This window comes from Rhinichthys klamathensis, unplaced genomic scaffold, assembly GCF_029890125.1.
Source record: "Rhinichthys klamathensis goyatoka isolate OS25496 unplaced genomic scaffold, OSU_Roscu_1.1 h1tg000109l_1, whole genome shotgun sequence".
Classification (NCBI taxonomy): Eukaryota; Metazoa; Chordata; class Actinopteri; order Cypriniformes; family Leuciscidae; genus Rhinichthys; species Rhinichthys klamathensis.
Genome location: NW_026606647.1, coordinates 32,735 through 46,542, shown reverse-complemented (window position 1 = coordinate 46,542; position 13,808 = coordinate 32,735). Strand labels below are relative to the sequence as shown.

The following is a 13,808-nucleotide window of genomic DNA, read 5'->3' as shown; positions in this document are numbered from 1 at the left end:
GGCGGAACTTGCTTTTCTCCCGTGAAAAAGCACAACATGCATGTTGGAGTGCAAGAGGAAACATCCCGGCAAAAGAGGAGCCGGTGAGAAGTGAGTGTTCTCCAGCTGGAGCTTACTAACCAGCGGTAAATCTCTCTTTATTAGAGAATGCAATACTACTAATAATAGTAATAATATTATCAATAGTAATATAATTACAGTAATGTAATGACTTATTTTGCATAGAATAAAGCTTGATCGAGCTTAGGAGTCAGGGCTGTTTTTATTATTGTAACACTATTAGTATATTAGGTATTATTATAGGCTAGTCTTATCACTTGCCTGTATTTTGTTCAATAATCATGAATACTTACAAAACGAGATGTTATATCCTTCCTATGATATAGGAAGAATATCATGGCAGTTACTTTATCATACTATAAATTAAAAGGTGAATGAGAACGTCTCTGTCAGCTCAATTGTCATGTAAAAAAAGATTGTAATTTTATAATTATAATAATTGTTTGCAGATTAATATTTTGCCATTCTTTGTGTCCTGAAGTAAATGTCCCTTTTTCTGTTTCAGTTCTAAGAAAAGTAGTGGGCCTATTAAACAATGCTTAGAGAGCATTTGTGTGTGATTTGAGTTGGACCGAAATCTGAAAACTTAAAGAGAATGACCTGTTTAGTTGGCTCAAAGTTCATTAAAACAACTATTTCAAAAGCTGAAGTGATTTTCTTTTTTTATATTATAGTTAGAATATGTATAACTCAATGTTTTAACTAATTGGAAAAGCTGAATAATCGTTCCAAACTTACTGATTAGTCTGCAAAATAATCGACGATTAGTCGATTAATCGTTCTAATAATCGTTAGATTAATCGATTATCAAAATAATCGTTTGTTGCAGCCCTAGTACATGTTTGTATTTTTTAGAGAAAATTGTTTATGCGTGGTTATTGAAAAAAACTAAAACTTAAAGTTTCTGAAATAAGGCCACAAAACACATACTAAATATGTGTCCACAAGACTTTTGACTAATGGATGTTGTCGCCTAGAGTTTTTTCTTCAAAATGATCTGAAAATCATCCTGCCTTATCATTCACATAAAACAATAGATTGGTTTAAATTTAAAAATGACACTTTTTGTTTGGAAAGGCAATATGCGCAGGGGTGTGACCTGCTGTGATTCACACCTGAGAAGACAATGGGCCCGCATAATGAGCGCATAATGGGGCTGCATACTAATGACCCTTTCATTCAGGTGTGTCACTGAGCCACAAGAATGCAATGACTATATATATATATATATAGATAGGCAAATTATAATACAAAATTGGTTCACAGTTCCAATTATTTATTTATTTTTCAAATTGTGCTTGCAAATGGTATAATATCAAATGTAAACATTTCTAGTAATTGTGCAGTTAATTCTCATACTGTTTTTACAGAAAGTTTGGGAATATATCCCAAATCTGTCACTAATAAAACACAATACAAATAATTTAAAGAGGAGGCTTATATTGAGCTTTTAAGATTTACCTAAGATTTATTTATATGTAGCCTACATATATTTTTGCTATTTTAATAAAAAGGTTACAATTACAACAACAATTAAAATTAACTATATTTCAAATGTAATCTTTCTTTGTATATATTAAAGTATACATTTTATCATACATATTTCACAGTTGCGGATTAATTAGTTTGAATATAGCCTACAATCAAACAAACACTATAATAACATCTTAGCAAACAAGCTTATTTGATGTGGCAGTATTTTACAGTAAAAACGACATCTTGTCTTTCATATGTAACATATCGTTTTTATGATTAGACATATAAATGTTAATTTGCAGTTTAATACGTTGCTTATACAAAAATATTTTATTTCAACATATTTCAGTCGATTTTTACTCATCTCAGTATTGGAATATAGTTAGGTAAAAGCTGTTCATTCATTCACACACAAAAATGCGATTCATATTCAAACAGTCTTTTTGTTTACAGACACTATTTCATATCGCGATTAGAACAAAGCACTTGAAAATAAAGAATGTACCTATTCCTCAGCTGGATCCGTTGCTCCTCCAAATGAAACTACCTGCACTTCTGAGGTAATTTTTTCCAGGATTATTATTAAGTTAGTATTATTCCTCACAGCGTCGTAAATATGAGTCTCTTTCGGAGGGTTATCCAGCTGATGTGGGCGTGGATCGCCTCAGAGCATTTGTGTTTGAATAGAGCGCGCGCTCCGTGGGCGTGGTCAAATTAACTTTAATGACCTGAGACGAGAACGACTATCATCTCTCTCTTTTCGTACAGATTACATAAAATGAGAAAATTTGTTTTTTATATAAATTACTTCATTTAAAAGAAGATAATTCAGGCTTCATGCCTGTGTGCCTGTATACCTGTTTGACTGAGTATTTGCAGAGTTACAGTTCATTTTTCGGACGCGTTTCAGAATGGACTTCACTGACAGAGAGAACGCAGAACGCGCATCATGTTTATTTTTCTTTATTAGGCGAAAAGCACAACACTTTGTTTTTATTATGAGGTTCCACAAAAAAAATACAAACTTAACAGGATCGAATGATGTACAACACTTATATGTAAGATCAAAATCAACAGAGTAATTTGAGTCTCTTTTGCACTGATAAGGAAAAAAGTGAGCTGGTATCGCCGGCGAGACCGCCGACCCCAGAGGGTTAAAGACAGACTTTTAGTTTTTGCATACATCCTGACAAAAAAATAAAATAATAATAATATAATATTTTATAATAAATCCTTAGACCTTTGTAAGCTGCCTGCATATTAACAAGTAACCCTGCAGTTTTTCGTACAATATTTTCAGTAAAATAAAAATATTATTATTTTCTTATTATTATTGTTATATATATTCTTAAAGGGGCACTTGGCAACTATTTCAACTTAATAAAACCATTTAGAAATCATTTGAATGGTTCAATAACCTGTTCTGAACAGAATGGTGACTTTCCCCGCTCCCCCCAGCGTTCCCAGGCGGAAAACCAACCTTGCAACATGGGGACTAACGTCCCGGTAAGTTGGAAATAGGAAGTCTTGTGAGAAGCGAGAACGAGCGAGAAACACGAACTGCTTTATGGCAATTCGACATAATTCTATGATACGGTGTGTGATGTATTACCCACCTCGGTAGACATAGCTCCACACGATAAAGTTGGCCGGCTCCGATAATAACAAATGCACATGAGCAGCGGTAGAAAGCGGGAGGAAGGGTGCCACAAGTGAGTTTTTTTTATGACAGTGTTGTGAAAATATACGCCGCACAGCTGTAGGGGGAGCTCGATGAGAACATGCGACAACAAAAGTGAAAATCAGCGAAGAAATGGCTAGAGTTTCCAAGTTCCCCTTTAAATACTCTTATTTTTTATTTATAATAATTAGGCATATTGATATACAAGCAGAAAATGTTGAGCCAAATTGTGCATTAAACCAAGTGGAAATGCATGGACCATTAAAAATCTCAAACAGTACACAACCTTCAAGATCCACCATTGTCATTGCAAAGAAGTCCAGTTGCAATCAAACCCTTAACCTAAGAAAATTATTTATATATTTTTTTATTAGCTTAATATATAGGTTTTCTTAGCTTAAATGGTCTTGTTGGACCTGGCTATTCCCCTTTCTCAGTTGAATTAATTAATATATTAATTGAATATGTCAAACTGAAGTAGATTATAAATATTTTTTAAAAGGCATTAAATTATATAAATTGTTTTATTTTTTTAACAATATACAACTGGTCATTTTGTAAACAGATTTGTGTGAAAACGAGCCTTGGTCTGATAAGCCCCCCCATGGTGGCATGTGTCACTTTAAACAGATGCGCTGTAATTAATGACACCACACATGAAGACTCTTTAATTCCTAGAGAGGTTGGCATTTCGGTGAGGCTCCAGTCTAGGCTTCAGTTACACAAACGTTAGCGGTGCAGTAAATTATGGCTGAGTTAAATGAAACAGATTGCATGTAGAGGCAAGACAGAATGAGAGAACGCTCCAGTGAAGAGAGGCTACAAAAAGCGCTCAATTAACACAGCTCTCCAATTCAAGTGCAGCATAAGCAGGCAATCATGGTCATTGACTCTTGCATGCTATGGGGCCACAAAGTGCCCTGGAGAGAGGACAGTCAGGTCAATGGGATACATATCTGATACTTATGCATGATATTGGACTACAAGGTGCTGTACCTTTATAGGCAGATTGCAATCTAAAAAGCAACCTGTTGTCATTTAAAGGATAAGGCTAGTTAAATTGAACCCATACTCTCTACTGAGCCTATGGATTTAATTAATCTCAGGTGGAGGAATGTAAAAAAGAAAAGAAAAAGCAGTGCAAAAAACATTCATATTTGTCTTAAAAAAATGCTAAACTTTTTAGACATTTCCTGACAGCAACTGTGAGATTCACCACTAGATTTAACATGTTCGCCTCTTACATCACGGCAAATGCGACAGTTATGTGTAGTGGCAGTTCGCGGAGCGCCTTGATCCTCTGGCGTAGCAGTATTAAGCGTTTGGCTGGTGGGGGATGATGAAGCTGCCATGTGTGCGCGCGTGTTGAACAAGCTCTGGGACGGGGCTCCCATAAGCCATTCTACTAAGCGATTAGTGGCTTTGTGCCTGCTGTACAGAACGGAGATAGTGAAGAGCACCTAGAGAACAGACCCTGGGTTCCTGTGCTGTCGCTCTCGACTGGGTGGAGGACATTAAACATTCATCTGCACCTTCCGGAGGGATTCTGCCCTCCTTCTTCCCCGAGGAAATTGCTCTCTGGGGAGAAGATCTCAGCTGTGGTGAAAAATCTAACTGCTCTCACAAGATGTGGATGTGAAATGCAATGTGAAAACGGGCCAGTTAGTGGATATTGGATAACATAAAAAAGTAAGTAAATAAATAAAATAGAACACCAAATAGAAAAATGTTGATTGTCACGTCAGGAGCTCAAACTATATTACATGTTTAGTTTCTAATTTCATAAATTAACAAAATTTCTATGACTAAATGCCTAAAAATTACAAACATTATTAAAAGAAAAAAATGATATAAATATACAAAAAAAGAGACCGTTGCAAGTAGTACCAGGGTTTTGTCCTCACAACACAATTTGTTCTTTGAGTGGCATAAAATAAACATGACCTGCATTTTGTATTTGGAAATCAGGCACAGACTCTGTGTGGGCCTGTCTAAAACTAGCAAAAAAGCAAACATGAACATCTCTTTCTCTTTTTGATCCATCCAAGAGAAGCTTCCTGTGTTGTCTGACCTTTCACCAAAGGAAACCACACAATTCCTCTCATCACTCAGACTGCAAACCAGGTGTAGAGTTTGTGTGCAACCCACATAGGGATCCATCTATCAGCAGAGGCTTGTCATGTTTCTTTTCTTATGATGACCTGAAGGAGTGATACTTTTTCTTTCAGACTCACTCAACCTTGTGTCCTGCCGTTGCCTCAGACCTGTATAATTACAGGTCACTTTTCAAATTAGTATGAACACATGGCTGTGTAATATGCACCCTATTCAACACAACAATTTACTGAATATTTATGTCTAGACTGCCCTGCTCTGCTAAACTAATAAGTAGAAATGCAACAAAGAAGCACTTTTTGTTAAGCGCTCAAATAGGAAACCATGTCTTGTCGCTGAACTGCTCCTTTGTGATTCACTTTTGCACAGAGAGAAAAGTTTCAGTACTGAGTCGTTACTCCCACACAACTAAAATATCTGGAGACTGTGGGCCTACAAAGTATTTGAACACTAAAGTCATACACTGCATTAAATATAAAAGCAAGTGGCATTTAAAAAAAATTTGGAAGCTCAATCTGCAAGCAGAACATTTCATAAAGTATAAAATTATTAAAACAATAGAAGCATGGTTCTTAAGACAAAACTGTATTTGGAGACAGGTTGTCAAATAGCCTACATTTTTTAAATTTTTTAATCAAGTAATTTCAAAATGGCTGTAGCAGCATTTATTTTCAGATGTTGCTTGATTTTATATTTTGTATGTGACTTGTAAGGGTCTAAATACTTCTAAGGGCCATGTCATGTGACAGTTTTCAAACAGACTGCTTTTGTAAAAATAAAACCTTCACATGAAGAGTTCACAGAAAAGATATTTCCCTCGCCATCACTTTCATACATTATCTGCAAATCCATGCCCTTACTGCTTTGAAGAATTTAATGTCATATAAAAACACATCAGCAAGCAATAAAGTAGGCTGACTAATCCTCTTAGAGCTAACATCTACATACAAGCAGAGCTGCAGATTGTAATAGCTTAATATTTCCACCGGCAAAAACAGAATCCAGCTCCAATCAAGACAACCTGTCAGTCAATCTACCAGTCAGTCTGCCTTACCATCTTCATCAGCGCTCTGCTCCGCAGACTACAGCGAGGCACAACCACTTCAGTTCCTACTCAGTTAGCTGATTAAGTGTGGTCACTGAACGTCACTGACTGTGTTACGTGAGATACGCATGAGTCAGGCGAACGGCAGCCTCCTCTGCTCCACTGACTGAATGACATGCGGAGGAGAGCGGGAGTTGAAGGAGGGTGAGCCCAGTGCTTCCCAGCGCTGGGTAATGATGTGCTCCATTCTGCCTTCCCTCTGAGAGCCTCTTGGCTGAGTGAGCACATCCCAACAGAGCCGTCCATCAAACTCAGCATGCAGTGGCCCACAACCCCCTCCTCACAGCGCACACACGTACAACACGCACACTCGCTCTCTTGCATTCATTCACTCTCTCCATTCTTTTGGGGCCTTTTTTTATCTCCTCCCTAGTGCCTTGTCATCTGTCTCCCTTCAGAATCACATGGCCAGCAATTTCTCTGTTGCTAAATCACTTTCAAGCCTATTTCAGCCCACACACACACACACTTGGTTCAAACTCAATAATAAGCATCAACCGGTACCCACCAGGGCAGAGAGGTCCAAAAGTCTGAGAAAACTCTGAAAATATGGGATTCAACATCCTATTTAAACCTAAATAATCCGAAAGGTATAAGAGTTTGAAAAGTATAAAACATAACATTAGTAGTTATAATATGATTTACACATTCAGAATATTATGCTGATAATATTAATAAAAATTTAAATTAAGAATTTAAATGAAAAATAATTAATTTTAAAAAAATCATGCATTTAAAATAGAACCATTTTTTCTGTTGGTCTCAGACTTTTGGACCACACTATACATATATATATATATATGGACAGCAAATAAGATGCAGTCTTCATAAAAGTGAAAAAAATAAGTATTGATAACTAAACTACTTTACAATAACATGTTCATTACATGTTGGTAGATTCTGCCAATCCCAATGGCCATATATTGTTTGATGAATCAATCTGGCTAATATCGGTCTATCACTACTCAACACATCTATTTGACCTCTACAAGACACAAAATCTTATGCATTCCGATCACTCATTTTTGCTCTAGTGAAAAACGACTAGTGTGCTCATTCGCTTTAATGTCTGCAATCTTAGAAGTTTTAAAACCCTCAATTAACACACTGCTATAGATTAAAAGCTTATGCCTGTGGTTTAGAGCAGGTCTAAATGCTGATAACTGTGGATAAGCAAAAGTGTGTCTAAGTGTGTTTGTAGAGGCATGGGCGAATCTGACAGTGTTAGCAGTCTGATTATGTAATTTCATTATCCTCAACAATCTGCACTCAAGCAATGGCGAAGAAAATTACTCGATTGTAAATCTCTGCTCCATCAATTACACACACAGAATCTCTGCCATCCTTGTTGATGTCACGAATCAATAGTGTCAAGACAATATTATGTTATTCCAAGCGGAACAAGCCACTTAAAGCCTCAATTTCCCATGGAATCACAAAGATTGTATGAAATTCTTGCACTGTGACATAGTAAATATTCCATCAGCTTGCTCTGTGTGTCTACCTGTACATGACCCACGAGAGAGACACTAAAACAGTCTGTAGAGTATGGGTGGGAATGTTGAAGACACCTCATCATTTCATTGAATTTTGATTCAGCGACTCTATAATCTTTTAAAGAGTTAAAGAGAACAGTTGCCAAATTCTATGGAAAGATTCTGTAAAAAAACAAAAAACCACCAGTAAAATGTCTGCTCTGGTCAATCAATAGAAATACAGTAAGAGGCGGCTCTGCAGTTTTCATTCAGTGTAAATAAAATAACATATCGGAAAAACCTTCAACTATGTCAATCAGTGCGTGTCTTGATTTCTGTGGATGTGCACAAGACTAATCAACTATTGAGTGTGTGTAAATACATATACAGTGAGGAGTAAATAAATACATTTCCTTTAAATGTATTTATGCTGCTGCAAATGCATTTAAAAAGCCATTTCTGCAAGGTTGCAGGCAGCAAACATCTATATCTGTAATGTTTTGTCCTGTGTATGCTTTATCAATAAACAGAATTTTTAATAACGTAAAAATCAAATGATTTTTTTTCGGCTTAGTCCAGAACCGTAAAGGAACTGCAATGCATCTGTGAATCGATTTTCCCCACCTCTATCATTGAGTGGTAAAACATTTCTTGTGTCTTAAATGTTTGCTTTTATCAATACTGACATAGGAAGAAACAAAACTACTTGGACACTTGTTTAAAGGATGAACAACTTTGTCTGGGACCTGGCAGGGAGCTTCAGGGGAAGTAAAAGTACACCCGCATTGAAGATCAAGGTAACACAAAGGCCAAATGGCACTTCCCCCTGATCCGGCACATCAATCAACTTAAGAAAACCCTAATGGATTCTTCCCTCTAACCTGTGGGTGACTGATATGCATCTTGGAACATAGAAACCACGGAATCTGACACTGAAACAAGGTGTCGCATTCTTCACTCCTGTTCTCAGGATTCCAATCTAATATTAAAACATGATGCTTTAAGGTCTGCAAGGAATGTGGTGTGAGGAAATTTGATTTCAATGGGCTCAGAGGAAAGAAGATCGTTTTGAAGTTTTGCTTGAGGCCGGGTGTTTTTTTTTTGTTCAGATTAGTAAGAACGGAAGATTAAAGCCATCTTAAGGCAACTTGAATCCAAAAGTGCTACCTCACAAATAATATAGACCACACGTCTAACATATCATGCGACAAGGCCACAGTGATTCAGGATAAATTTCTGCTGGGTTGACAGTAGCATAACCCTAGATAACCTCTACTGCCATGGCAACACAAAGCGAACGAATTTATGAAGTGTGCAGCTGCTGTGTGGGAAAAAAACAACGAGAGACATGCCCTCCGGCAAAGATATCATCCAAATCATACAATCCTGCAAGTTGCGGATAGACGAGCATGAAAGCCATACATATAATTCATTCAATACTTCATTAGCACACTGTCGAGCGTCAAATTGCCCGGTCTATAAGTGAACATCCAAACCTTTATGAGGTCTGTTAGTGATTCAGTTGAGCAAAAGAGAATCTGTTATGCTCAATTAACATTTATCCCTAAAAGTTGCCTTTAATTATCATCCTAAAAGTCTCCCGACACCATGCACACTCTCCTGCAGCCACGTTCGCGGCATGCTGCATGAAAATAATCAATCCGCCTGATCATAATGTGCTCAGGAATCAGATAAAGTCTTTGAAGCAACCATCCCCAGACTTTCTTTATATGACGAAAAAACAAACAAACATGCATTGCTAATCTACATACATCCTTGCACAGGGGGCTGCTGCATTCTTTGAACTCCAAAGACCAACAAAGATAAAATAATTGGTGAGTGGAATGCGTTATCACACCACAAAGACCCATTCACTGAGGGAAACAGAGATAAAAGGTGCTGAGATGGGAGCCTAAACTGCTGCACCCTTGTAAGAGAGCGCATCGTTTCTCTGCAAGCACCCCACGCTCCCCCCCGTGCACCACTGGAATACATCAAACGTGGACAAGATGGCTAATTAGTCCTCATTACAAAGGGAGCCAGGCTTCTTACATCAGCAAACAATCGCATCCATCAAAGCTTGACAGCGCAGATCAAACAGAGACAGAGCGGCTCTCATCAGCAATATCGTGCGATTTCTATTTAGCAGAATGATAGGAGCTGGGCTCCTGCCAGAGAGTGAGACGAGGGGTTTCCGAAGCGCATGGCATCATTTCCTGTCTTTACTATGAACGTAATGCGCCTGATTTCTGCAAACAGATCCATGAGCTAAGCTGGGTTTTCGAAGGGAATATTATAAATTGACTAATCGTTATTGACAAATACGCCGCTTTGGAGTGTCTGACTTCTCCCGACACCTCTTCTTTCCCCCAAATGTCAGAAAAGCACTGGGTGTAAAAGAGCAGATGAAAAGGTTAGAGCTTGGGGATTACTGCGTGCAGCCGCATATTACTCATAGCTGTAGACACCACATCAGTCAGCTGATGAGAAGTGTTGGCGGGTTCACACATCATAACAAACACAGCGCAGGCCAGACAGACGTAGAACATACGTAACTGAGGATACACAGCTACATACGCTTACAGGAATACAACCACGATGGCATTTCAGGCAAACCGAACACATTCATTTGTCGATTTAATCAGTGGTTCTCAATCCTGGTTCTGGAGTAGTACCCCTTATTTAACACCTAAATTATGATCCGCGTACTAGCCTGAAATATAGTATGCGCAGTACATCAAATATATTGCATGGTCAAATAAGAAAAATGAAACAGCAGGCGAATAATAGATGGATACTGGAGCGTACAGCATGTAGTCACTTTGACATCCTATGAGGAGCTTAGAAGCCATTAGAATAGTTGATCCTCAGGGTTAATTTTTTTTAACACCACAGATGATAAGCAAATGTTACATCCAGACATCCTAAACTAAAGGTCACATAAGAGTGACCTCCAGGATAAAGAATGAGAACCACTGGAATAAATGACCTTTATGAATGGACAAGCACACCCAGACCTGTTAGTGACAACTTCCAAATGAGCAGCGTAGAAATTAGAGTAATGAAATCATTCAATTAGCCAAACCAGAAAAACAACATTAACGTCTGCTTCTTCGCCCTAAGCTTTATTTCAAGTGAGCACCATGTTAGTCTAATTCTTAAATCAAGCAGAAATTGTTACACTTGCAGATGTGTCAAAACAAATGGCACATCCTGAAGAATTTCTGACAGCTGACTGACCTTTAAACTGTTGCAACCGCTTTAATAAGAAAGGAAACCCAAGATAATTTGTTTCCCGTTCTTGATCTGAACAGCAAATGCCTCTAAAACAGTTTGACGGATTCTAAACACACCCAGACATTAAATGCCTTCGATCAAACCCAACAAACGCCAGCCATGGATTTAAAATGGAAATCTGACTCGAGCCACACATGCAAACACTGCAGCACTGCAATAGCAGGTATGCATCTGCAAGCATGCATGACCATGGAGCTGCAGTGAAAGCATCTGCGCGAAAATCCAATGCAATAAATTGTGTTCAAGCTAATGCAGGACAAAGAAAGTTTGCCTATCACTGCAGCGACTGCACGGGCTGGCTGCCACACTCCATTCTAGTGCCAGTCATCAGACTGAAGAAATGACATTTAACTTGCATGAGAGGACTGGTGTTTCAATGAATCTTAAAGAGCAAATCAACAAGTAAAGCATTACAATCAGCTGCATTAGTGAGGATGAGAGAAGAATTGCAATGCTGCAAAAGTCCAGTGTAAATGCCCATACCTGGTAGACGTGCCCTTCCGTACATCACAGATGCTGCATTTGAAGGCTTCGGCACTGTTTCTGAAAGTGCACACGCTACAGTCCCAAAATCCGTCGTCCGCTGTCGGTTTGGCTTGTCTTTTTGGCCTTAAATAACAAAAAAAGAAGCCCAAATTACAAAGGTCAACCTCCATGTTTGCCCCCCTAACATCCTACACCCCTACTTTTACTGTCTCGAATTCGTTTAACGTAACCAAAGTGGCACAGAAAGTGACAGAAAATCCGACCCGTGACGCGCGAGGGCGGTTTATTAGAACCGGAAAATACTGGAAATGCACGCTAACCAGCTAACTAGCCACGGTTATTCTCCACAGCTCCTAGTAACCGGGCTTAACACATATATAATACACTCTCTAGATTGGTGTCCGCTGGCACGACAGCTAACATTAGCCAGCGAGCTAAAGATATCGCGTCGGTGAACGGCGTGAAATTGAATGTCAAAACGGTCCATTTAACGTTGAACTTCGACCAAAAACCCCGTCCGAAGAGGCCAGGCGTATCCCGTAGGAAGAAAAATCTCTTTGTCTGAGAGGCACTGAGAAGTGTTTAGAGTCCTATGAGAAGAAGAGAAAGCCGCCATAGCTGCGCTTGTTTCTGAGAGAAAGGAGAAACACTCCTCGAGAAAAGCATCCGAATGTCCACCGAGCGAAAAACAGCCGCGCGGTCACCAAAATCGCCTCGGAAACTACCGACTGTTGACGCTTTCTTACCTGGTCGGGCTCTTTTTGTCGCCCATGGTGGAAAAACAGACTCTCAAAAGACCGAAAAGGGTTCAGTAATTAACAATAATTGTGTGTGAAGGTCCGTGTGAGCGTATATGTGTGTGTATGGTGGATCCACACAGAGAGAAGCGCTTGCAGGCAGTCTTGCCTTCCCCCGACTGACTGACTGACTCTAGGCAGGGCGAAGAGACTGCGGACCCCGTGACTGCGCCGCCCAATCACCGCTGTCGTCGGTTTAAAACTCTCGCCAGAAATAATCGGCACGGATAGAGTAATACTACTACACTCTCCGATTGCCAAACGTAATTAGACTGTGTGCCTGTCGAAGTGAGAGAAAGCAGCAGTGAGAGTGACTTAATGACTCTGCTATATATCAACAGCAGCACTTGGAAGTGTGTGTTGAGTTGGGATATATGGGGAGAAAAGTCAAGTTCAACTTGGGACACCTTATGCTGAAGAATACAGGAGTTTACTTTGTCTTGTGGTTTACCATCTCAAATCATATATAAAAGTAAGCCATGGAAATGCAAGGACTAAATGGCCACATAACCACAGTTTTAAGTCTTCAGTGTGCAACAAGTTTACCATTGTAGCAGCTGACATTTTTTACAGCTATATATTTTTAAGTGTTTGAAAGCCTGACTGAAGAACCTGTTGTTAATTATTTTATTTCTGCTTTTTGATAAAATAACTAGGCTTAATTAGTCATAAAAAGAATATTTCATGTATTATTATTACTTTAAGTTGTTTTTGATGTCACAAATATATATTTTTTTAATATTTAGCCTGTCTAGGCTACTTGTTAAAGTCGTGACATAACAGAAGTAACGACATGTTCTTCTGTAATTGTGCGTAGAGTGAAACAGATTAACAAAAACAAGTTGGACATGGCAATTGTTGCCATATGTCAAGGTGTGTTCACGCCATGTTGTAATTACGAGATTCCAATTTGCAAGAAGCATTCACATCCTCGTAGAACTTGTAATTACAACTTACTTGTACCACCAGACCGCATCAGATTCATTTAGGCATTGATAGGCTACTGTTGCCATAGAAAACCATACCAGAACAGTCTTCAGAAAAGTTTCACCAGAAGATCGAGTTATATTTTGATTAAAAATTAGCTCAAAAAAAGAAAAAAAAAGAAAATCAATTGATTTGAATTGGTTGACCAAATAGAGGATGGATTTTTATTTCATGCCTAAGTTAAAATGCTGAACTTATAAACGAATGAACACATGAGATCAATGCCAAAATCAATGCCTGACATCAGCGTATTGATATTTTGTATGTCATGACTATTTATCTGCTTTGACAAGCATGACCAGAATCTAATTGTGCCAAAATACATGCAT

The 13,808-nt window shown here is 38.4% G+C and overlaps 1 protein-coding gene across 1 annotated transcript in view; it reads right to left on the bottom strand.

Annotated features, from left to right (window-relative positions):
• The window catches only part of rybpb (RING1 and YY1 binding protein b), a 36,153-nt gene extending 23,402 nt beyond the window's left edge, over positions 1-12,751 (bottom strand). Inside the window, exons 1-2 of the mRNA XM_056253692.1 lie at positions 12,442-12,751; positions 11,693-11,818 (exon numbers count right to left, since the gene is read on the bottom strand). Of these exons, the coding sequence (XP_056109667.1) occupies positions 11,693-11,818; positions 12,442-12,467 (152 nt within the window). The 5' untranslated portion in view covers positions 12,468-12,751. The remainder of the gene's footprint in view (positions 1-11,692; positions 11,819-12,441) is intronic.
• Between the last annotated feature and the right edge of the window lie 1,057 nt (positions 12,752-13,808).